Raw genomic sequence first — 25,251 nt, forward strand, 5'->3', positions numbered from 1 at the left:
TATTGTTAATTCTTTCCTGCTGTCATACCTGGAGAGTTCTTTCCTTTTCATTTGTCAACTCCTGCGTGTGTTTGTTTGTCAGAGCTGCAGTGTACGATGTCCATTCATTTTTCAGTTTGTCTAGTTCTCGGCTCTTCTCTGACAAGCTCTGTTGAAGTTTGACAAACCACACAACAAGGTTTTAAAAACCGCAGCATTTAATTTGATACTGAATGATTCTTTATTGTTTCTTTGTGAAAGTGCATCTCAGTACAAGACACCAAAATATCCAGTCACTCTAAGAACAGGAAAGTTGTTGAGAAGCTCAATAGCAGCTTTCTGACCTGATGTGAATAAAACAATCTTCATTTCAAATTGTATTTTCTTCTAACTTAGAGTGAAAAAACACAGTCTCCTGATGTTCCCTATCATTATCTCTTCTGGAAGTTTTAAACACAAAGTGCTCTAGTGGGAGGGGCCGGGGGAGAGTTCTTAAGCAGCATCTTTTCATCTTTTTGGTTTGTAATTCTGCATTCCAATTTACCAGATATAATCTGTTAGGCTCCAATTGTATGAAAAATGCAAAGACGAGTGTTCTACTCCAAAAAAAACTCCACAACAGATTTAAGGAAATTTTTCTGTTCCACGATGGTCAAAAAAGCCACCTTGATAGTTCTAGAATTTGACCCATTGCTACCGTTCTCCTACAGCGCAAATGCAAAGTCACTACTGGGCTGACTATAAAAATCAAAAAGTAGAGTAATATAACCTCCAATACTTCTGATTTATTTGTCATGGTTTGACAGTTTCTGCAAATATAAAGGTTTCTAACCATACGCAGAATATTTACAGAATATTTGTCTACTTTTATTCTTTTCTCTCACTTCCACATCAATTATTTTGGCTAGGTAGCCACTATACATACATTCTCCACAGACTGGGGGAAAAAAAAAAGTACAAAAACAGAAAAAAAAAAAAAAGAAGTAGAACAAGAAAAAATGAATTTGTTAGCATAACCTTATACTGGAAGTCCACTATTTACAAGTTGTATTCACATATAGCATTGATCACCTAACCTAGGCAGTAAACAACTTGGAACAGGAGAGTTAAAAATGTACATTACCTGCTGAGTGTAGGTCAGTTGTCTGGTAAGATCCTCTTCAGTTTTTTTAAGCTTTTCTTCCAAAACCATTTTGTCTTCCTATGTACAAATTGATATCAAGACAAACCCTTAGCTCCTAAATTGCTAGTATTTAGGTTCCATTTTACCATCATTATATCCTTTCTAAGCAGCCACATAAACATTGTATTTGTGGAAACATCACCTTATTAAATAAAATCCATATTGAGTAAGATTATCTATACATTAAAAAAATAAATGCATTAGCTCACAAGGTAAAAATCCTGCATTAAACTTATTAAGTCTCTTTAAGGAAAGAGAATTATAAAGACTTGCGTACAAAGGAGCTGCATTAGTAACAAATGAACTAAATATTGTAAATTTGTTTTGTTAAAATGACTTCTTAGGCAGCGCTAAACATGACAGCACGACAGAAGATAGGCAAATCGCAGGCTACGAAAAGAGACAACAGTCAAACTATGAAATCATTAATTTCGCATTAGATAAAATTTAACACGCTACCAACTGCACCAACGTTACAATTCTCACTTGCTATAACCACTAGCCCTCTTAAGCCCCTAGAACCTTAGAATTACACACACACACACGTGGTTTCCTAAACCCAACTGCAGAAAAAAAGACAGAAAGCTTACTGTATGTTATTTTTGCAGTTGTTCTGGCAATCAGAACAAGGCTATGAAGCATGAAACACCAAAGTATTCAACAGCTGCATAGTGCATGCACTGCATATAGAAATACCTGATTTTCTGTCAGTTCGAATTATAACACTTGGTTTAGTGGATATGTAAGATTTTCATTGCTAGAGCGAAACCAACAATTTAGTTTTATAACATGTACCAAAATAACTGCATGCAATGACACACATGAACTAAAATAATAATAAAAAAACTACACCATTTGGTGCATGCTTTTGAAGTATTAAGACTGAAAAAAAAAAAAGTTTAACTACACATAGCATCAAGACCTAGTTGCAACTCAGTCATTGTTTTACCTTAAGGCATTTCAAGCAGTTGGCTAAAAATTTCTTTATTTCTGCATCATTTCCCGGTAGGAATTTTAGAGAGAGATGGGTAAGATGCTTAAAAGGGTTGGTCTCCACTATATTTAAAGAGACAGGAGTGTGATCTAGATCAGATGTTGAAGAAACTAACTGCAGCAAAAACCTAGGGAAAAACAAAACAAAACAACAACAACAAAAAACACAATTCTATTTTCAAATAAAATATATTTTTATACATGCAATAAAAGGCTGACCAGTTTTTCATTTGAAAAAATAACTATGCCATTCAATTCTAATGTTGTAGTTGATACGACAAAAATTAAATATAATTTGGAATGCTTGCACTTTATAACAAGAAATGTACAAAACTTATCAGTTTAGTTATCTGTAAAATTTTCAGAAGCCCATCTTAAACTTAGGTGTCCAAAATCAAGTAAGGGCTTGGTAACCTAATTCCAAAAGAAAACAGACTCCTCAATCCTATAGCCTAGTTAAATTCGAAGTACATACTTCAGGAAACAACCCTAACTACTGGGGAGTGAGGTACTCTGAACAGGGCTTTCTCAGTATGCTCGCACACAAAAGCCACGTATGAAAATGCCACTACGGGAAAGAGTAAACCTCAGGTCACCCACCTCACATATTAGTATCTGAGCACTGAAACGAAAGCAAGAGAAAATCCTTATCAGAATGCCTTATTACTGTGGCTTCTCTTGTGAAAAATAACAATTTACACTTCAGTCCATTAAACTTGTATTAGCTCTCTAGTATTAAACTGTTCCACCCCCCTGAAAAAAACACACACACACACAAAAACAATGAAAAACAACACAAAAACATACAACCACCCAAATCACACACACATTGGTGCTGCATCCTTGCACACCTGCTAACTTGTTGAAACTTGCCAGCTTCAGTTCTGATAAGGGAGCCTATTATTAGGCAGCAATGTCACTGCTGAGACCTCTTAAGATTTAGGCTGTGTAGGCAACATCCACTAATTGATACTGAGATGTGTCCAAGGAAAGGTTAAACAATCCTTGTTCTACTGACTTAGTCTGTTGGACAAATATTTTAAAACCTCAAAGCAGATACACAGAGTAATATGGTACTCACTTATCACCTACCTCGGGATATCTTTGTTCTGTTCATGAATGCATTGTTGAAGCAGATCTATAAATTTTTGTGGAAAGGCAGAGAAGTCTACCAAGAGACCTTGCTGGGATTTCAAGCTACATAAACAGATTGGGAAAAAAATATTAACATTATATAGAAATGTAATTTATTTTCTAAAAAGTATTTTGTTTACATGAATAGAAAGAACCAATTCTGATCACATCATTAACGTTCGCTAGTATGTTATTTTCAACTCTGAACACAGAAGAAATGTGATCATATCTTGGATAATAATCACCAGAGAATATTTTTAACTTCCAGAAATCTTGCAAGGCTGCTGCGCTAAGAAAAAAAAAAAAAAAAAAAGCTTTTGTGGCAGAACAAGCATATTCCTTCAAGTATAAGTCCTTCTTAAGCACAGCACAGTAAGGATAGGGGCACAGGGAAGTATAAAGGGACAATGCTTTGCAGATGAGGGAAGACTCAACCATTACAATGACTTTACCTGCCTACTTGCTCATTTAATTGTGCACCTTCACCACAGATGTGGTAAACTCGAAGACAGAAACAGACTTGTAAACATGTATGCAGAAGCCATACTTTGTATAATGAAATATTTCTGCACATCTGCTTTAAAAATTCTATTTTACTTTTGAAGTACGTTGATTACACAGGTGTATATGTATGATATATGATAATATCTTTTTTGAAGAAGAAAAGAATGAACTGTTTGTGCCTGGGGCTCAAATTTGATGATCAAATTCTGAGCAAGCGAAGTAAACTGAGATGCAACAGTGCAATTAGAATGGAAAAAAAAACAACTACAAGACAAAGCCTCAGGTTTGGAAACTATGTATGCAAATGTACTTTCCTCTTGGAGCTAGCTCTCAAAATAGTTCACAAACTCACAATAATCTATAAGAAGCAGTTAAGATAAAAAAAAAGACACAGGGAGTATAATAAATTGTGGTACTGTAACACAGGGAACTTAATGTCAGGATTCTGTCACTCATCTGCATAACCTCGAGCCAATAACCTTCCTAGACATAGCAGTTTCACAGATGGGTGAAAGAGAACACTACCGCCAAAAATCTGCAAGTGAGATATGCTAGAACCAAAATTCTAAGATAAACCTTTATAAGCTAAAAAACTTATTATTACCATGAGGAATGTTCACAAATATTACAACTTCACTCACCTTTGAAAATCTTCCTCAGATATGACAAGATTATAAAGGAAAAAAGGATCAGCATCGTTAGTCAATCGGACAGCTAAATCCTGAAAAGAAAGGTATTTACATGATTTTAAAATACTGTAAAACACACTGTAGGATTGTTTAAATGTTGTAAAACAATATTGCAAACAGGTTATTTAATATTTTGACTTTTTAACCAAATTAAAATAAGAATTGTGGCAACTAATTTAGAAAGGAGGAAACATTCACATTTAACACAATTTAAATTTTAAATACTACAGAGGGGAAGAAAAAAAACAACGGGAAAACTATTTCTCACAAAAATAGAAGTAGAAAACATTCAAATTTCAGCAGCAAATTTTTCAAAATTCCACATCTCTTCATTGTTTTACCTAAAGAAAATTATTTGCCTGCTGAAGGAAGAATATCCCCCATCATTAAGGAGTGTGTAGATCCCACCTATGAGCGAGCAGTCCGCTGTAGTGGGTCACAAACACGCCATTCCCACATCTGCAGGTTTTTCAGGACCTACTGCTCCAAGCAATTTGAGAAAACACCTTCTGAACAGTCTATATATTTGAATACAGAGCTTAGCAAAGGAAACATATAATTGATACTGCTAAAATCTAGTAAACTGATAAGGAAAATTGTAGTTTTATGCTACTTAGGTTTTAAAAAATAAACTCTCATTTGTTCACTGGAAGCCTCCACAGTGTTTTGGAAAAATTGCTTTCTCTGTAAATGGTATTCTTTCATTACAAGGCTGGGACTATTAAAAACACCTGGTATATTAGACCCACACACCTGCTGTCTAATGGAGAGGCTCAAACCCATGTGAAGAGCAGAAGAAAAGCAAGTAGAAAACTGACCGTCTCTTCCAGCCTAACTGAGGTGTTATCACAGCACACGTACACATACAAAACTGAAGTTGCAGTAATTCAGGTACCACTAAGAATAACAAAATTCTTAGCTAGAGCTGTAAAAACAAACCTTGGGATTTACACATAAAGCTAGCTGTTAAAAACTACTGACACTACAATACTACTAGGGTAGGCTGTCAGTTAGGATAAGAACACCTGCTTTGTTCTATGTACCACAAACTGATCCGAGTACAGGGAGTTATCTCTTTGAAATGATCACTCAGTGATGTACACAACTGGATTTCAACAATCCTGCTTATAAAGGCTAAAACTTAGTACACAGTTCTTAACTGAACACTGCTTCTTCACATAACATTATCATCATCACAGTTAAGAGAATTAAATATATATATATATATATATATATATATGTTGTGCTCCTTTACACACTCATCTGTCTTCATTAATTCTACCACCAACTGATGACCAACCATAACATCATGGTAGGTGGAATAAAGTTTAAATAACAAATCAGATATACAACAAAATAGGTTCTATAACCCCTAATATAAATCTTATTGCTACTTTCCTAAGGATTTTTTTTTTTACTGCAAATTAGTACATTACTTCTTTCCTATCCCTACTGGATGAATTCCAAACATTCAAGGACAGCAACACACACACACTGATAAAAACCAAAATGTTGCATCCACACGGTTGTCATTTTCAGTAGTTTAGGTGAGGACTTTGCAAGGGCAATAGCATTTTTAAACAAGAACTAACTATGTTTAAAATGAGACTGCTCTTAAGCTAACTCAAGCTCCTCCAAAGGTCTACAAATTCTTCCCATTTTTAAGTTTATCAATTTCCATGAACAGCAGAACTAAAAAGGGTGAGTTAAAAAGGCTATAGCGAGAATCATACCGAACCAACTGAGTTACTCAAAAATAAAATAAGATCAAGTGACAAACATACCAAAATCTTATTTTGCTTTTCCTTTGCCTATTTGTCCTGTTAGGCAATGAAACACTGATAAAACAATGAATGACACAAACATAACTAATCCACAAACCTTTCTGTGAACAGGATTAGAAATTGACAGTAGCTCAATATTCACTCGAACATCTAATCTCCTGTGTATAGAAAGATACAACATTAACAAATCAAGAAAATATTCTTCAAATAACATGTGTTTGTAGCAACCTTACAGGAATCAGATGACAGCAAAAAAAATTTAGGCAGAAACATCAAGAAACCTCGCATTGATGACTACTACTAAGATAACTGAAATTGTGGGGCTTTCAGCTATCGTTACAGCTCCTCAGTCACCTCAGTTTTTTGTTTTATGCTTATGATCCACCAAACTCTAAATAACAAGGCAGAAGTTTTTAAGTTTTGTCTGAAACCAGAACCTCTGGAAAAGTCTGCTGAGATGTATTAACGACTGCTGAAGATTATAACAATCATTTAAGCACTGCTACCTTAGTTTTCATATACTTCTTGTCGAGGGACCTGAGAGGTTACTCACATTAAAACACCCCCATGGAAACCAACCGTTCTGTGCAAACTAACACAGGCAAAATGGAGTTGCCCAAATCCTTGCGCACATAGACTAACGCAGACACAACCGATATTACTGAAGCTTGCTACCGTTTAAATACCCGCTTCACACAAAACATCCGTAGGCTGTCCCGAGCTGCCGAGCGCGGCCGCCGCCGCCCCCTGAGGGAAGCCTGAGGGGCGCGGCGCGGCGGCCCCCGCCCGATCGCACGGGAAGGGGCCGAAGCGGCTAAACCCTCGGCAGAAACCCCTCAGCACAGCCGAGCCGGGCCGAGCGAAGCTGGGGCAGTAACGAAAGAGCTAAAGGGACCCCGGAAGCCGCGCAAAAGATAGCTGCGGAGCGCGGCGCCGCCAGGCAGAAGCGGGCCCGCCGGTCCCGCAGCAACCGCGGCTCCCCAGGAGACGCATGCAAACAGCGACCGGCCTCAGCCCCACGGCACCAAGGCACAAACTCCAGCCCCACGCAGCCTGCAGGGAAGCCACGTCCCCCCCGTCCCCTCTGCAACCGTTTTCCCTCTGTTACCAATGCCCCTCTGCGCCTTCTCCCCGGTAGGAGCCGCTCCGGCCCCTTAACGCGGGGATCCCTACCGCAGCCCCAAAGCCGCACCGCCACACGCCCGACAGCCGCTCAGATACAGCGCAGGAAGCAAAGAGCATAAAGAAAAACGCGTCACTCGGGAGCCTTTCTCTTGAATGAGACAACAAAGCTTCCCTACAGCTGGAGACGAGACCACGTTAGAGCCCGCCGCGCCGTCACTCACCTCTCCTGGCAGCCCGGGCCCCTCACTTGCACGCACAGCGGCCGGTTGAACAGCCCCTCAGCCGCCATTTTGCGCTTTGACTTTGCCGCTCGGCGCCCGCGGAGGAGGAGCCTCAAGATGGCGCCCAGGCAGCGAGCGCAGGGGGCGCTGGGAGCGAGATGGCGGCGCCGCAGCCGGAGCCGGGTCGGTGCGCGTACTTCGTGGCGAGGAAGAAGCGCTTCTGCAGGATGGTCCCGGCTCTCGGGAAGCGCTTTTGCGGGGAGCACGGGCACCAGGAGGTACCGGGAAGGGCGGGCCCTGGGGGCTGCGGTGTCCTGAGGGGGGGGTCGGGGCGCAGAGGCAGCCGCCGCTGCCCGCCTGGGATCCCCGCGGCACCATGGCGAGCCCGGAGCCGCCGCCTCCGTCCGTGGTGGTCCCGCTGCATGGACAGGGCCGTCCTTTGAACCTTGGCGTCCTACGGCCATCAGCTCAGCGGTAACACTGCCATTTAGTTAAATGTTTAGGGGTTTAGGAGGTATTTTATTATTAAATATTCAATTCTTGACCCGCTTCCTCCACTCTAGTTAACCTAGCTACCTCAGAATAGGTGTCTTAAAACACTCAAGCGTTGCTCAACAGCTTTTCTAAAATGGGAACACCAAATGCATGCTGAAACGTTGTTTAAACCTGTTCTTTATAACTAGAAAGAAAACGACAGAAAAAGAATTCCATGTCCTCTTGATCCAAAACAGTAAGTATATGTAAATACTTTTTTTTTTTCAATCAGAGTTCTCATTATAAATGGTGTTACTTACTTTTCTATTTGGATTGTAGCACTGTATATGAAGACCAGCTACAAAAACATTTGAAAAAATGCAATTCAAGAGAGAAGCCAAAACCAGTAAGTACAGTGTAAAATTCAGCATTACTTCATCTCACCTTTAAGGCCCTAAACATTACAGCTTTGCACAGAATTTATTGTGCTGACAATAGCTGTGAAGAAGAAAACTGCAGTCTTAGCAAGCACTACCATAAGCACAGTGTGGAAACTGAATACTTGTTCAGCTGAAATGGAATTCACGTTCCATGCTCCTTGTCTACTATATCTCGCTGTAGTTCAGTATAACTTTTCAGTTCTCTTAGTTACGAAGGAAAATGCTAAATGGAATTTTCTCAAATGTTTTCTAAGAACAAGCTTTCACAATGCCACAAAATCATTTATTTTAGAGGCTTAATGAGAGATTGTCTAGAAAAGCACAACTGGCAGAGAGCTGTAGATGTTTTCTTACCTCTGGCAGTCTGCTAACTTAAGTATCTGCCAGCTTCACTCAATTTAGCAGTGAATTACAGAAAGCAAAGCTGGCAGTTGCAGTCAGTGCTGAAGGAAGGAATCAGATGTGTCTCAACAGCTGTTCCAAGAAAACAAAGACGGCTTCTTTAGCCTCTACGTTTCTGTCTTATCAGTGCTGCACATAAGAAATACTAAAGTTGTCACTGTTACCAGTCTAGTAAGCATTAACAGCGTAATTCTTATAAATACATTCAATCTTGTCAAAATATGCCAGAACAGTAACTTATGCTGGGTATTCAAGATCAGACTTTAGGAAAGTCATGGTAATAAACAGAATCAGATTGCTTTTCTCTTGCTTTTTGAAGGTCTACTTTGTTCAAGATATTAACGCAGGTTTAAAAGATGTAGCAGAAATACCAGAAAAACAAGTGAGTACATTTACTTGTTCCAAAGCTTGTTCCCTATGTAACATGCTGCAATTTATGATATGACTAAAGAACTAGCAAAAATAAAAAGGTCTTTTTTTTTTTCCCTTAAAAAGGTAACACTCTCTTCCCTATCCAAAGAAGAGCTAGAGAATTTAATTATCAAGTTGAAAAAAGCAAGTAATGGTGAGTTCACTTAACACTATAAGGCATTTTGAATTGAATTATTTCCTTGTTATGTTTGTCATTAAATATTTATGAAAAGGTGAGATGTATTTGACACTAGAACACATCTGAAGTAATTATCATTATGGTGTAGACAATCCTCTAATAACTAAATTTTAATTAGCAAAATTGATTGAGAGAATGATAAAGCATTGAATTTTGTTGCTGTTCATATAGCTAATTTTCCTTCCTTTTGTGCTTTCTTTTTGTTGTTTTCCACTCAAATATCACTACAGATAACTATTTTTCTGTTACGAAGCTGTGATGATAGACTTAGGCTCTTAACAGACTATTTTGTTAATGCCACAAATTGAACTCATGTTTCAATATTTTAACGTGTTACAAAAACGAACTCTTGACACCTGTACTGAAAAGTTTTGCATTTGTATGCAGGTCTGGAACTTGACCTTAAGGAACAAATACTGTCTCACAAGGCTTTACATGAAGCCTTAAATGACCCAAAGAATGGGGAATCTGCTTTTAAACATTTGAAACAACAGGTATGGTCACTGCTTTACTAATAGCTGTAGATGTCTTCAAAAATGTGAAATTCTCCAGGTGTAAATTCCAATGACTGCACGTGCGTAGTGCTAGTCACTTCATATAGAGGAAATCTGATACGCTTTATATAGTTCTATGCTTTTCAAATACTAGCATATCTATATTAAACCTAAAAATAGCTGCTTTGTTAAGTGTTAGTAACAAAAGTTTATTAGGATCCTAAAATGAAGTACAGTGTGAGGTTCTCGTGAGTTTTCATTTATACTTATTTTCTATTGACTTAAAAATAAATTTGAGCTACAAAAGGTAAACTACTGTAGTACTAAGTGTAAAAGGAATTTCTTACTTTTTCAATAAAAGCTGACTTTCCAGTTGTGTAGAAACATAAAAAGAATTAGTCTGAGTTTATTTTCTGCCTTTTTAGTGTATACTGAATATATATAGGAATTTTAAGCAAGATGGATTGCATACTGTAGCAAAGTAGGAACTTTGAGGAAGGAAAAAAAAAGTGAGAAACATCTGTTTTCCATACTTTCTTCCTGTGCTCTGCTTTTCTTTCCTATGTATTAAAAATGCATAACGACACAGATACAGAGAGGGCTCTGTGGGTACTGATGCTTCATAGCAGTCTAGCGTAGCACCCATATTTTGGATGGCTACTTTGAGAATCAGCAAAGAACACTATCTTAATGTGTACCTGATCCCAGAAGTACATTCCAAAGGCTTCTAGGTGGAGTTCTGTGGGTCAGGTGATGCTGATTAGCCAGAATTTTTAACTCTTTTCCTCTGTACACACAAGATCCCTTCCCTAATATGTCATGGAAGGGAGGCCTTGAAAAAGTTTTCTGCAGTTTGATGAAATAATAATTTTCTGTCAGGCATTGCCATACACATGTGTATATTTGCTTGGTTCATAAATAATCTTACTATGTTTGTAGGCTTCCATTTTAGGTAACATGGAAAAATTACATTTGCTTGGTCCAGGAAGATGTTTTATTGAGTTTGGAGCTGGGCGAGGAAAGCTGTCTCATTGGGTTGACGTTGCCTTACAGGATGTTGAAGATACTCAATTTTTGCTTGTGGAAAGGGCAACTACAAGATTCAAGGTAAAAGAGGATATTGTCACATTAGCAGCGTATAACTTTTAAGCTGTTGTTATTGAAGTTGTTAGCGTTTGCTTTTTATCTTCAAAATAACATAAAACCTAAAGAAGAGAAGGCTCCAGAGGGGGACCTCGTTGCAGCTTTTCAGTTGTTAAAGTGGACATAAAAAAGATGGAGAGTGACTCCTTGCTCAGTCACATGACAGGACAAGGGGTAATGGTTTTAAACTAAAAGAGGGGCAATGTAGATTAGAAGTCAGGAGGAAATTCTTCACTCAGGATGGTGAGGCACTGGAGCAGGTTGCCCAGAGAGGTTGTGGATGCCCCATCCCTGCAGGTGTTCAAGACCAGGTTAGATGAGGCCCTGAGCAACCTGATCTAGTGGGTGACATCCCTGCCTATGGCAGGGGGTTGGAACTAGATGATCTTTGAGATCCCTTCCAACACAAGCCATTCTATGAAATGTTAAAAGTTTTGGAAGTGTTCCTGTGTTCTGTACTTTGTCAACAGTGTATTTATTAGAAAAAAATCTTGGTGTTTTATGTTGGAAAGGTGCAGACGTTGACTTAAAAGCAAAAAGTTTGGCACTAGTAGCTGCAGCAAAACTGTAATTATTAGTGGCTGGCCCTATTTAATGATTCTGTTTTATTTACACAGGTGGATGGAAAACATAAGAAGAGAGATTCTATATTTGAAAGGCTCCAAGTTGATATTCAGCACTTATGTTTAAGTAAGTAGGTTCCTTCTTGACTTAAAATTAAGCCTTTATTTCAGAATTAAAGGTTTTAATTCTGGATATTGAGTCAATTTGTTTGTAGTACATTTAAATGTATCTTGTTTTGAAGATTCTTACTGGTTACCTAGACATGTTAATGGTACGTGTATATATATATATGTATATAAATCACTATCTTAAAATTATCAAACAGACTTAAAATTTCTGCTTTTTATACATTTATGGGACAGTGTTGTGGATGAAAAACAACAAAAAAACACTTGGAAGACTTTTAGAAGTTGCAAGTTTATACATCTTTGGGTGTACAGAAGGAAGCAAGTTATGTATATCATTTATATGCAAATACATACTGTAGGTTATGTATTAACAACTGTCTTTAGGAGATGCATTAATGTCGTGCTTACACTTAATAGTATGGAAAGGCTGGAATGGTTAAGTGTAATTAGTCTAGTATAAATACAAAATCGTTTATTTCTAATACTGCATTTTAATAAAAGTCACAGTATTTATATTACTGTTTAACTGAAGCTTTTCTCTGGGCCACAGATAATTCCAGAGTACTGTGGTAATCATTTCACTGATATATTGTTTGTGTTGCTGCTCAGAAACAAAACTATGTTGCTTTATAACAGCATTAAAATACATTGTTTGTACAAAGCTGAGTTGTTCAAGAATAATAGTATGCTTCTCAACCACAACATCTGCTTCCCTTCATCTTAGAAAAAAAATCCATTTAGTAACCGTATATGCAGACCACTGTATTTCTAGTAGTGTCAAACAGTTATTTGCTCTTGTGTTAAGTGTGCTGAAGTTGTATTAACCAAAAAAAAATACTGCCCCCTACAGTAATATGGGTTGTGGTTTTTTGTTCTTTCCAGATAAGGTACCTAGTTTAGAGAAGAAAAGACTACCCGTGGTAGGAATTGGGAAACATTTGTGTGGGGCTGCCACAGGTATGAATTACATATTTGTTAACTGCAGGAATTTAGGATATTACGTCTTACATTCTGAAGGGAATGATCTTCCAAACAGTTTTTATGCTTTTTCTTTCCATCTAGCTCGCTATTGATGAATGCTATTCTAAATATCTGTTGACTGCAGTGGAATTGAAAATAGATAATAGTAGACCCAAGTTGTACTTCAGTTTATGACAGAGTAGAACAAATAATAGTGGGGGGGTCCTGTCCTTGTCAACTGTTGAAACTTATTTTTTTACAGTCATCTCTATCCTAAAATATTTTTCTTTCTAACATTGTATTGGCTCTGTCTAAGTACATGTCCCAAACAAATAAGAACTTTTTTTCTGTCCTCATAATTTTCAACATATACACTTTTCCTAATATTACATGCCTACTAACTTGAGAAAGACATTTCAACTCTGATGCTTGTATATGTACTGTTAAAGACGACACAGGTAAACATTTAAGAAGTATACATATTATTAAAAAGTATACAAACATTAAGAAGCATATATTTTACTGTATCCTAGGTATTAAACTTTTAGAGCAAATAGTGACATGTTTTACAAGGAAGAGGTCCTCCTTCAATATACCACTCAATTAACCAAAATATGTCGACTTGGGTAGAAGAAAACTCAAGAGAATAAGCCCTTAGGAGCTCTAGAGGTCTCGTAATATTAATTTAGCACTTTAGGTTGTGTTTTCAAACTATGCTTCTAATTTTTCAATATTCTCAAAGTTGTTGTTTGGCTTGTGATGCATACTTTTATTGTTTTGGGGATATATAAATAAACGCAGGGTGGTCACTGATATTTTTAGTATATCTGTTTTTTTCCAGATCTCGCTTTGAGATGTTTGGTAGAAAGCTATGCAACTTGCTGTGAAGGAGAAAATGAAGAGCCTGCAGCAAAACGTCCTAAGAATGATAAGACGGAAGTGGCTGCTAAGAGTTCAGCTGATTCAGCTGATAATGAAAGGAACAAAGACGACTTCAAGCCTGTAGCTGGAATTGTTATCGCACTATGTTGCCATCACAAATGTGACTGGACACACTATGTAGGCAGAGAGTTCTTCAAATCAGTAGGACTTGGACCAGTAGAATTTCATTATTTTCAGAGAATGAGTAGCTGGGCCACTTGTGGCATGCGAGAAACCATAACCTCTACTAGTGAAGATCACACTAACAACACAGAAGAACATGACCAACCATACAGCAAAACAGAGAGTGGTTTTGACACTCTGCAAGGGTATGTGATTTTTTTTTTAAATATAGACTCCAGCAGAAAAGCAAGATTACATATGGTAGAACATGAAATTGTTTTGGGTCCTCAACAGGACTTGTTTTACAGGAATACTTTAATTATTCAAAAACATTCTACTTCAAAAATTCAGTTTTCACAGACTTTTCACAGTTTTAAAATATTTAAATGAGATGCTTGTCTGAGTTGAAGTGAATTTATAGTGACCTCAGTAGTTTTTCTAAGCTTAACTGCTAATGTTAATTAAAATTATTCTCCTAACACATGCTGTTTTTTCTGTTCGTGAAACTAGGCTACCAGTTGAAGAGCGAAAGGAGATTGGTGCCCTCTGTAAACTGCTGATTGATCATGGACGGATCAGATATTTACAACAACGAGGATACAGGGCTACACTACACCATTACACAGAGTCTGCTATATCCTTGGAGAACGTCCTGTTGACAGCTGTTCCAGAGCCAACTACATGACAGGATAGACATTTGGAATTGGTAGAAGACAAACTAAAATCTATCTAAATCAGTTAAAAAGCAGATTTAGTGCTTACAAAAAAAAACTGTTTTAGTCTTTCCTCTACTCAGGAAACGGTTTTACAGTTCCCAGTTTCACTTGGAATTACAAATACACAAACCAGTTCTCATTACTGGAAAAAAAATCCCTAAGAAACTTGAAACTGGTTGTAGGCCTCATTGTTAGGAAGAAGTATATTCAGTATTCTCTTCCACTCAGTTACATTCTTTAATCATTAGCAGTTATGATAGAAGAAGGACCAGAAGTGCAACTCTCCAAATTTCCTGAAAGACAATAGGTTAAAATGAGAAATGAACGTAGTTTGTTTTCAGTTTGAAGTTCAGGATAGCTTTATATTTTAAGTAGGCCAAAGTACTTGTTTCATCAGCTCATGCTGATAATGGAATTCATTAAGGAATAAAATTCATTTTTAAACTGTCTTGATGTATTTTTGATAATTTGAATATTCATTTAGGAAATACCGCTTTTAAAAAAGCTGTCTTAGGGTTCTAAAGAGCATTTCAGGTTTTTCTTAAGCCCTCATGAAGAATACATCTTCAATGAATTTAAGTTCTTTGCAACTAACCGCTGCCACCTGCACATCCCTTCAAAAGTGTTTTTTTGGTCTTTTACTGTGACCTTCAAGCACACAGAGAAATAGAATCTGTTGCTTTAGATATTACTACCCATGGGCATCTCTTTTGTTGGTTTCTTTTTCTGTCATAGAAATTTAGAAGTAGCATGGAACTTTGTTTACATGTATGTCAGGGAGAAGCAGTAGAGAGTGGTTGAGAGAAAAAAAGTCAGATGTTGGTACTTCATTGCTAAAAAGTGCTGCATGCTGGGAACATAAGCATCTCTCCCTTACATACTTATATGCTAGTCCCCACCTGGACAACATCCAAAAAGAGTGAAAGTTGAGCTTTGTACGACAGAGTGCCAGAAGCCCCATACTAGTTAACTCTGATTAAATTGCAACTACAACAGACAGTCATCAATTTCCACTTCTCTAGGCTGTAGAAAACTCAAGTACGCGCATTCCAATGTTCCATGAACCATGTTCCATGGTTCCAGTACGTTCCTGCTAGAATATATGCTTTACCTGGGAAGACCTACTGTTTCAGCTTGTTAGAAGTGTCCCTGCCTTCAGTAAAAGTGTTTTTAGACTGGAAAATTTTATTCGAGTTTCTTCATGGGTCATTCATATATGTATCCTAGTTTTCTTTCATCTAGTTTATCCATCCCTCTATTCTTAGCCTTCCTCACTCTATTCCAGAGGGATTGGAATTTGAAAAGAAACCATACCTGTTTTCTTCAGTGACTCCTGAATATACAAGTGCATGAATTCAATGCCGTACATTTCCTGTTGCTCCTCCTCTTCTGTATTCTCACATGGAGGGAGTGTGATCTCTAACTGCAGTGGATTGTCTCTGAAGTTGACAAATCTGACAGTTCATTGGAAAACATTATGCTTGCACTAGGTTTTGTCCAGAGAAAAAAGCTTTTGAAACTGAATTAAGATTCATCAGACAACATCTTAAACAAATGAAAAGTAATTTTAAGGGTATTTTTCCAGATGCTATCTTACAACAAGTTAATTGAAACCACCAATATTAGTAGAATTATGTAAACTAAATGAAGACGACTTCTTACATTAACTAACTGTAGCTGATTGTGATGGGAGAAAATGTTGCAGTCTTCTGAGCTTCTCCCAGTTGTCAGCCTCATCTACTTTTCACAAACAGATGAGTGGAGAACAAGGGTGCAAATGCTGGTGTTCTCCTAAGTTTGCAAGGCAAGAGCCAGTCCAGTCTTCCTCTGTTCTCAGTTCACCCCTTTCAGCTGTTCCATGTGTACCTGTGCCTGACCGTATTTCTGTTACCTTAGGGGCTTTTTGCTACAGCATGCTCAGGATATTTTAGCTGTTGTAGGAAATGGGCCAAATAAGAACCATAAGCCAGACATTTCTCTACTTGAGGAAAATGACACCTCTGAGCCTGTCCCTCCACGCTCAACCTACTACATTCTACAACAGCTACCATTACACAGGGAAAACAGATTGTAGACAGATAAAGCCTACATCTCCCCCTTCACAAACTGAAGATTATATTGGGCAGGTGAGCTTGTATATGTGTGTTTAAACAGATGCTGCTTCCTCCTAAATGGTCTGAAAACAGAAGAATTGCCTTACTGGATTAGGGATTATTTAGACTAATATTCTTTCTGTAAAATAACTAAATGAAAATACAAATAACAGGAAGGTTTGTCATAGTATACAAAATAATCTAATTGTACCAATTAACAACTTATGTTCTTTCATTTTATTTTTTTTTTTCTAATCTAGTACAGAAGAGTTTCATCCATATCCTTATAGCTAATACTTTTTCTCCAATTCTGAGTGTTTGGCTTTTCAGGGCCAACATTGTACTTTTTGTCTTTTTCACATTCATCACCTATCTTTCCTCCTGGCTCTTGGATTTAGGGAGCGCTATATAAGGCCAATTAGAAGTGAGCATCTGGGCCTTTCAGAAATGAGAAAATGTATTGCAGTCTCCATTCACCTTTGGGACTGTATCTATCATAGCTTATGTTCTTTAAATGATACACAACTTAAGGAAAGCCTTAAAACTTATCTGCTAGCATTTTTATTTATATTTATGCAGCTTTTTCTTACCTCAGATTTGTCATGTGCTTCATACAAGCAGGAATATCCTTAAGTTTGTTGTTGCTAAGAACAAGAGTACTAAGATTTTTCATATTACCAATGGTTTCTGGCAAAGAGTTTATTTCATTCCTTTGGAGCCATAAGGTATGGAGATTTTCCATTCTGTCAAAGTAGGTATTTGCACAATCAGTCAAGATTTAGAAAATTAACCATTAATACAATGGTTAATGGTACAATGGTAATTGAATCAGTGGTAATTGATTCATCTTAAGAATCATGAATGAATTATTCAGTCAGTCAGTCACATGAAGGACTCATAAAGAATACTAAAATCTCAAAAAATTCATTGGCAAGAAACATTTAACTTGATAACTGATAGCAAATTTATAACTTGTTTATTGAATTGATTATTCCAATTTATCAAAAATGCATTAGGGCTGATAAATCTTAAGTTTGCTTTGAGGTTAATATTAAAATAATCTTTTGACAAATTAAACCATTAGAATTTCAGTGCAGCAGAATTCAGACTAAGATGTGATCTTTGAATTGTACTTACCTGTCAATTGCATCAGGAAGCTCCTGGAGTTTATTTCCCCCCATATCTAACCACTCTAGATTTGGCATGTTGAGAAGGGCTGAAGGGAGGGTAGTAAACTGATTCATGCACAAATCTATGTGTGAAAGCTTCTTTAATTCACTTAACTGAAAAGGAAGAGAGATTTAATGCTAGTATACATGTTCCATTACAGCAGTGATGTAATCATGACTAAGAAAAAAGAATTTAAAATACATTAAAACATATTTCAGAGTTTGTAAACAAATAATGGTTTTTGAGTTGCATTAGCTGATATGCCTTAACAACTACAGTACTCTGGACAAAAACAGATTGGCTCCTGCAACTACTCAGGTATACATATATGTATATCCTTCTCATGTGACTTCAGTTTGACTAGTCCTGTGAGAATACTGGTCATGTGTGTTTCTGTGGAGTATTTATGAAGTCAGAATATCAAAATAAATCTGAAAACACAGAGTGCAACTTCTAATGAGAATAGGTTTTGAATAAATTCAAAATACACATTACCAAAAAAAAAAATAGAACAATAGAACAGTATCTCAAAACCTGAGGAGGGAGATCACAGATATTCCTGTTGACAGCCAGTTCCAATCTTTCCAGGCTGATGCAATTACTTATTTCCTTAGGAACAGACTTTATTCTATTGTAACTGAGAAGCAGCTCTTGGAGGCTAGTCAGCTGGCCTGCAGAGAGCACAAATGAGAAAGAATGAACATCAACATTTTATCAGATTTGAAAGACAACATTAACTGTTTTTTGTTATCCTAATATTTTTATAAGCACTTTGTGTTCTGACTAGAAAAAAAATCATTCAAATTCAAGAACTTCAGGACACTAGTACAGAACTCTAGTTGAATACTTCAAAAAAGCCCGAAAACTTACAAACAAGGGCAACTCATGCTGTGAGCTCAGAACTTATAGCATGTTTTTCAGTATCACTTTTCTCTTATGTCTAATAACTGCTGTGCTTACAAGCTCTTCTCCCCCCCCCCCAACAGAGAGCTTTCATAAAGATACGTCTTTTTTATCTCGCCTTTTTTTTTTTGTAGGGACTCAATGGCTTTAAGATCTCTGTCTCACTGCCAAATTTAAATCATGTTTTCTATCTACCCAGTTAGAATGCTAGTGAGGCAAAATGCACAAAAACGGCATGTTTGAACAAAATTAATTTTCTTAGAAAAACAGTTTAAAATAAAAGGAAGCACAGCTCACCAATTTCTTTAGGTATACTTTCTATCGAATTCCGGGATAGATCCAGAACAACAAGATTGTGAAATCTTCCAATGAACTGAGGAATTTTCTGCAAGCTAGTTCTGTGAAGCTGCCATTCCTGGAGATGGAGTAGTTTCAATAAACATGAAGGTAATGTCTAAGACAAGAAATAGAGACCAGAAGAAATTTGGCTTAATACACAATAATACAGGATTAGGTAGAAGGTGGTGGTTAGTTATTTGAAATATTAACACTTCGTATTATCATTATAATAAATAAGTCTTCCTTGTTCTTGAGCTATACTGTAGGATCCAGAAAAATAGTTCCAAAAATGTGTGTCATTCTAATTGTTGTTTTAACCTGCCCACTGTTTGCTCCCAGGATTTAGATATCTGCACTACTGTCACTACTTGAAAAGCTTCAGGCTTTATAACTGAAGACGAAACTGCTCTAAATTGCTTTTTGCACTTCAGTGGTGATCTAAACTATATTTCTTGTTCTGTAAAGAGAAGCAGTGAGCAGCTGAGAGCACAAGAGCAGAGGGATAGAAAAACTGCAGTGCTTGTATGTTATTTGTTCTTAAAGAACAGAGCTTCCTTACACTAACCTATGGACCCCCAGAGTATTTCTGGGTGGGGCTGTTACTCTCACTGGCCCAGCATGGTCTGATTCACTTCATATAGACCAGCATCTGCATTTCTGTGTTGGTGAAGCTAACAGCTCTGCAGCTTAAGGTGGTTAGATTCCATTCAGTTGTTGATTCTACAGTTAGCACTTCTCCACATACACTAGAAACAATAAACTATTCTGGGAATCTAACTTACTCATTTTCTCTTTTAGAAAAAGTAACAGTAAGAAATCTTATGCATCTAAACACAGGGTTTTTTTTTCCTTGATATATTTCAGTAGTTTTGGTACATTAACAAAATGAGAATTTACCTAATTAAACTCATAATTTGCAATGTAAATCTCTTCTAATGATCTCTTCTAATGGAGGAAAGCCTTTTGGGCTGTATTTTTGCAGAGCAATGCTTAATACTCAGGACTAAAAAAGTCAGCTTACAGTCTCACAACAGTGCACCTCAATTCACTGTTAGCAAAGCACCGCATGAGCGCTTCATAGAATAAAAATAGTACAGCTGTAAGTGTAAAGATGTAAATAGTAGTTTTCTAATGCATCAGTCATTCAGCCCAGGCAATGTTAATACCTATTAACACTACCTTCCATTCTTCTTCTTCTATCCTTAAAATTGCTCTTCCATCTTCATTAATTATTTTTTCTTTGAGCTTTGCTAAAGCTGCTCTTTCCTCCCAGACAAGCAGTAGCCTACAACAGAAAGAAACTCTTTCAGTATTTCTCTATACTGGCAATAATTACTACCCATTGTATTTTCTGGAACAACAAAGAAACAGTAACTATTTTTGGGTGACAAACAATATTTATTACCTCTGGATGCTAGTTATACTATCAATTAAGGGAAGACAAGAACATGAAGTAATGTTTGTCTGGGGTAATTTATAGGAATTTTATTCATTTGCAGCTCAACACAGTTCTTCAAATTTACAGTCAGAAGGAAAACAAAACTGCATTCAGTTTCATCGTATTGCATCAGGGCAAAAGAATATAAAATCATGTGAAATTACAGTTCCAATTTTGAAACAACCTCTTGGGACAGAAAGCATTCAGTTCAACCCGAACTAAGTACAACCAGACAAGGTCAACCAGCTAAGCATTCTTTTAGCTTGGTTTCTGAAGGGGCCTTGAATAAGAATTACGAGAATTAAGCTAATTCTCTTTCTTTCTGCTTTTATTTTTCATTAGTAACTTTTGAATTTGTAATTCCATTTCAAAACACATTTGACAAATAAGGAAGGGTTCCAAAACTGCTACTTTCTTCAAATTTCATTAAATTGCTGGCCACACAGAAAACTAAGTGACCCTGTTAATTCCTCCATTGAGAATAAAGCATAGCAAATTAAATTACTCCACTGGTTAGAGTAATCCATACAGGAGAGAATTTTAATATCCGTATTTAGTGGATTTAGTATATGCTAATATTTTTATCTTAGAACACAATTCTTCGCTTGACGAACATATTGCCAGATTTGAACCAGTGGGAATTCTGCTGGAGTAAGGGCTAAAGAATTGGACTGGATGAGTTTGAAAAGACTAGTTACAGTCTACTGCAGCGTACCTTATGGTTTAGTTTTTCACAAACTATCTGCAATTTACCTACCTTCCTGCAGACCTCTGTCTGAATTCCTTTTCTTTCCGTAATTCTTCATTTATCTTGTGTATTCTTACTTCCCAAAGTGTCTTCACAGCAGAAAATGATCCAATACAAACTGCAGTTTCAGTCATGATTCTTACATGTTCAGGTTCAGCCACGGGAATCTGACTGTAATTTCAGGCTCAATGCATCAATGTATGTAACAGCTACCAGATGGGAACAGTGACATGAAAACTAAAGTATTGCCATACCTCCTCAATTACATCATTAAGCATAGTTAATGTATTTAAGTTGACAGCTTTTACCAATTGCTTTCTCTCTACAAAATAATTGTACCTAGTTAAATTTTATAGTAAAAAAAAGGTGATCGGTTTCATAAATCAGTTTTCAACAAAATCATTGTACAATGACCTGGGGAATTTACCACTGGAGATCATTAAACCATAGTAGAAGTATCATTCAAAGATGTTTATAACTACAATAAATACAATAAATAATGACAACAAATAAATTACAAAGCATAAGGAATTTAAACCTTCAGTTTGGGAATCAAGGTAAACACTAACTGTTGAAAGCACCATTTTGAACTTTTTTTTTCCCAAAAGGTACCCCTGTGAAGTATGTTTTTGCAATCTCTTCTGCATTCTTCATCAGTGAAGAACTATTTCTTTCAGTTTCTTACATCTTACAATTGTAGACTACGAACAACCATAATTATTAAATGCAGATATAAACATTCATTCCTTTCCCAGGAAGAAATGAAACTGTTCCCTGCAATTTTAGGCAGTTAAATCATGGTAGCTGCATCCTGGCAGGTATAAATATTTGGAATTAAAGGAGTTTTGCACTTCAGAGTAACTGAAATGTTGCTGGAAATAAATTAGCATGCTTAATTTTCTTAATAGTTTCTCTCATATTCTCATATATAATCTCATATTATATTTTAGAGTTAGTAATACATTACCTTTTAAGGCTTTTTAAATTCTTCACACCTCTCTCTCAATCTTCTTGTGGCCCTCCTGAGTCTCAGGATCCCAATTTATAAATAAATAAAGCTAATGTTTTGAAGTCATCTTTTCCTTAGAGAGATAATTAATACATAATTTTCTGAAGAGCAGCAAAGTAGGATACTCAATCATCCCAATAGGTGCATCCCTCTGAAAAATATTCTTATTGTCAATATTGTAATGATTTGGGGAAAGTTTTTTTTTGTTTGTTTGTTTGTTTTTAGAAGTAAACCGAAGCAGTGATAATCATATCAAGGAGAGCTTGGAGGGTTAAACTTTGTACAAGTAGCAGTGTACATACCTGTACTCTGAATGCTGGCAATCTGATTGCTCTATTTCAACTTTTTAATAATATTTGCAGGGGCTAAGTAACAAAAATGTTTACATATCCACTCAAACTGAAAAAGTGAGGAAAACTTTCTTCCTAAGAAGTAGGTAGATATAACGAAAGTGGAATGTCAAGTCTTTTCATGCAAATATTTCCTTACAGTAATTGCGGCAGGTCTGTCTTTTAGAACATTCTTTACCATCATGTTTATTGTAATTTTACATTGCATGGATAGACTACAGTCATTTAGTGATCATTTCTGTGTTCAAACACAATCATTCTGCTTCATGTTTACAGTGTCTTTTGCTACCATAGGTATTTGTAAAGTCTGATTATACTGAGATCAATTAATCAACAAGGTATAGCCAGGCAAATAATAATAATTTTAAATTGTCAGGATTACTTTCTGTTATAAAGACAGCATACAATCATATTATAAAGCTTGCATAAAGAAGAATCTGGTCCAACACTTTCATATTGAGGATTCTTAACTGTTCTCTGTTAAAGAAAATTGGCAGAATTTGACAGGTGATGCAAACAGTGTCCCACAATGTGTCACAATGCACCCTGGTACTCAATTAGGAATTCAATCCCTTTTTAGGAATTCAATCCCTTTTTCCCTTTAAAAGAGAGGATTCTTTCCTTTTTCTCTCTTCTGCATAAACATGATCACATTTACGTGCTGTATTTTGAAAGATTAACTTCTCTTTCAGTGGTCCTCATAGAAATTACCTTTCCCATTCCTCATGCAAATATGCAACACTAGTGACTAAAACACTGTATGAAGCTTTGTGCTCCGATTAGTAGTTTCAATTTAAATTGCCATATTCTTCAGGGCTAGATTTCTATTGGGATTAAGCAGTTGACCTGATCCATCATACCTGATTTTCTGAACTATATGCATTTTCAGGTAGAAAACTAGAAATCTTTTTAAGTGTGTTGTGCAGAAAAGAGATATAAGGGTTCCAGTCTCAAAAGACGTATTTGTTCATGCATACTAAACCCAGTATCAGACTATACAATCAATACTTATTTTTACTGCAATCTTACACTTGGCAACTCTCGTTTGTAGTGGAAAATTCAATAGATATTGCCTTAAAACCATGAAATGTCAAAGAGGCCCTATGTATACGATTCTGTTTTCAAGGATGTTTAATTATATAACAGGATTATCAAAAGCTTTTAGTTCTTTTATGTTTCATTTTCCTGACCAAAAAATGGACCACAAACATAATAATCACATTGTCAGTGACAATTCAGATGGGAATTCACAAGTGTGGCTGTAAAACAACCTCAAGTTCCTACCATGTAATCTGATCTCTCCAAAACTTCACCTCCAATCATGTGAACAAATTTAAGAACAACTTACCTCAAAGATGTGGTGCTTTCAAAGATTTTCCATGACTCATTGCTTTCTGCACAAGAGAATAGATAAATTACAAATCTTGTCTGTACTACCAAAACCATTTGGAACTCTCACGCAGGCTCCAATGCAACGTCAGTCTAGTTCTAATTTTAACCTATGCTGAGAATAGAAGGTATCATATGAGGCACTTCTGCAAAACCCCCAAGCATTTACCACTCTTCATGTCTCCCCAGTTTGCTGAAAATTACTAGACTCCCATACATTGTTTGAGATTAACAAAAATTACTAATTGTGAACAAAAAGAACAACATACTTGTTAGGCTCCATCATGAAAAATAAGCAAGCAAGTTTTCAATTCAAAATGGCAATTACTTGTTTTACTCTTACATCGTTTAATGAAGTTATAGATCACTATTTGAGATAGAAGTCAGAAAACTGGATCATTCTAACTCATATTGCAGATTATAAGGGTATAAAATACGAAGATGAAACTTAACAAATGTCAATCATTTGGTTGTAATCCTCTTTCAGTAGAAAGAATTTTCAGTCATTATTAGGCTTTCTTAAACTATTTAGATTCTACTGTTACAACATAGAACTTTATAAGAAAAAAAAAAAAAAAGGCAGGGGTAAACCATCTCCACACCATCACAAACTACCTGAACGCTAATGCCTCTGTAAAAAAGATGCTGTTTTAACTTCCAGTCTTCAAATGTGTATTTTTCATAATTTTGTGTGTGTTTGCTTTTGAGGGAGCTGGGGCAAAAGTTACGCAAAAGCAAAAGTGATCCAACAGCTTCTTTGGTAATAGGTATTTCTTCTTTCAGTTTTAGTATATGTTCAATCCTCACAGTATTTTTATTTTTTTAATACAAAAAATCATAACTTAAAGTCTAACTACTTAATTTCTTCTTCCTTGAAAGAGGTGGATAATTAGACTAAAAAACCTTTCCCTTTTACTGGAGTTTTAAGAAATTTCACATTTTTCCTGTGAACAAAAGTCTTCTATTAAACAATTCAAAATCACTTTATCACTTTCTATTGTACACTTTTGTTGTCCCAATTCATTTTTTGCATGACCATAACACTAAAAAAAATACACTGTTCAGACTAGACCCTTACCACAACAATATACTTGTAGGAGAACAGCCATTACGCTGCATTCTTTTAGTAGTCTCAAGTGCAGTAGGTTCTCTAAGATAAGAAGAAATAGAAGAATGAGCCACCTGTATAGGATTGCTTGCATGAAATTCACAAATAAAAACAGTA

At 36.4% G+C, this 25,251-nt stretch overlaps 3 protein-coding genes across 18 annotated transcripts in view; 1 reads left to right on the plus strand and 2 right to left on the minus strand.

The window, feature by feature from the left end:
• Nucleotides 1-7,735, minus strand: part of SASS6 (SAS-6 centriolar assembly protein) — a 19,552-nt gene extending 11,817 nt beyond the window's left edge. For 4 of the 8 annotated variants that reach the window (XR_010833401.1, XM_067001921.1, XM_048067201.2 and 1 more), the window contains exons 1-7: nt 7,613-7,735; nt 6,364-6,424; nt 4,435-4,514; nt 3,248-3,352; nt 2,112-2,283; nt 1,103-1,180; nt 29-148 (exon numbers count right to left, since the gene is read on the minus strand). Coding sequence is in view for 7 of the 8 variants with exons in the window: in XM_067001921.1 (XP_066858022.1) it covers nt 29-148; nt 1,103-1,180; nt 2,112-2,283; nt 3,248-3,352; nt 4,435-4,514; nt 6,364-6,424; nt 7,613-7,680 (684 nt within the window). In the remaining variant the exon portion in view is untranslated. The other 4 variants (XM_048067199.2, XM_048067202.2, XM_013186629.3 and 1 more) reach the window with 4 other exon arrangements.
• TRMT13 (tRNA methyltransferase 13 homolog) lies at nt 7,733-15,036 on the plus strand. Of its 3 annotated transcripts, XM_048067216.2 has the most exons (11): nt 7,733-7,890; nt 8,296-8,342; nt 8,426-8,492; nt 9,248-9,310; nt 9,424-9,493; nt 9,926-10,032; nt 10,972-11,139; nt 11,793-11,865; nt 12,750-12,824; nt 13,669-14,077; nt 14,382-15,036. In XM_048067216.2, the coding sequence occupies exons 1-11, from the start codon at nt 7,771-7,773 to the stop codon at nt 14,554-14,556; spliced, it is 1,374 nt and encodes a 457-aa protein (XP_047923173.2). In that variant the 5' UTR covers nt 7,733-7,770; the 3' UTR covers nt 14,557-15,036. The 3 variants fall into 3 exon arrangements, with proteins under 3 accessions (XP_047923173.2, XP_066858025.1, XP_066858026.1); XM_067001924.1 differs by lacking the exon at nt 14,382-15,036 and having other exon boundaries at nt 13,669-14,261; XM_067001925.1 differs by lacking the exon at nt 14,382-15,036 and having other exon boundaries at nt 11,086-11,139; nt 13,669-14,261.
• Nucleotides 12,138-25,178, minus strand: LRRC39 (leucine rich repeat containing 39). Of its 7 annotated transcripts, XM_067001931.1 has the most exons (11): nt 25,105-25,178; nt 23,986-24,031; nt 22,246-22,360; nt 21,288-21,487; nt 20,272-20,377; nt 19,051-19,207; nt 18,385-18,521; nt 17,818-17,963; nt 17,271-17,423; nt 15,902-16,041; nt 12,138-14,880 (listed from the first exon to the last, which is right to left on the minus strand). In XM_067001931.1, exons 4-11 carry the CDS (start codon nt 21,410-21,412, stop codon nt 14,825-14,827), a joined length of 1,020 nt encoding a protein of 339 aa, XP_066858032.1. In that variant the 5' UTR covers nt 21,413-21,487; nt 22,246-22,360; nt 23,986-24,031; nt 25,105-25,178; the 3' UTR covers nt 12,138-14,824. The 7 variants fall into 7 exon arrangements, with proteins under 7 accessions (XP_066858032.1, XP_066858034.1, XP_066858033.1 ...); XM_067001933.1 differs by lacking the exon at nt 25,105-25,178 and having other exon boundaries at nt 21,288-21,449; nt 23,986-25,084; XM_067001932.1 differs by lacking the exon at nt 25,105-25,178 and having other exon boundaries at nt 21,288-21,449; nt 22,246-22,438; nt 23,986-25,084.
• Between the last annotated feature and the right edge of the window lie 73 nt (nt 25,179-25,251).

The sequence above is a fragment of the Anser cygnoides genome, chromosome 8 (assembly GCF_040182565.1).
Source record: "Anser cygnoides isolate HZ-2024a breed goose chromosome 8, Taihu_goose_T2T_genome, whole genome shotgun sequence".
In the NCBI taxonomy this organism is placed as follows: domain Eukaryota; kingdom Metazoa; phylum Chordata; class Aves; order Anseriformes; family Anatidae; genus Anser; species Anser cygnoides.

Coding starts and splice junctions, on each gene's coding strand:
- LRRC39 (XM_067001928.1), bottom strand. CDS start 24,083: ATGGTTTTGGTAGTACAGACAAGATTTGTAATTTATCTATTCTCTTGT. Junction 16,042..17,270: donor AAGCACATGACAAATCTGAG/GTAAGAAAAAGC, acceptor ATGAACTGTCAG/ATTTGTCAACTTCAGAGACA. Junction 14,881..15,901: donor GGAGTCACTGAAGAAAACAG/GTATGGTTTCTT, acceptor ATTGTCTTTCAG/GAAATTTGGAGAGTTGCACT.
- TRMT13 (XM_067001924.1), top strand. CDS start 7,771: ATGGCGGCGCCGCAGCCGGAGCCGGGTCGGTGCGCGTACTTCGTGGCG. Junction 8,493..9,247: donor CAAGAGAGAAGCCAAAACCA/GTAAGTACAGTG, acceptor TGCTTTTTGAAG/GTCTACTTTGTTCAAGATAT. Junction 12,825..13,668: donor TTTGTGTGGGGCTGCCACAG/GTATGAATTACA, acceptor GTTTTTTTCCAG/ATCTCGCTTTGAGATGTTTG.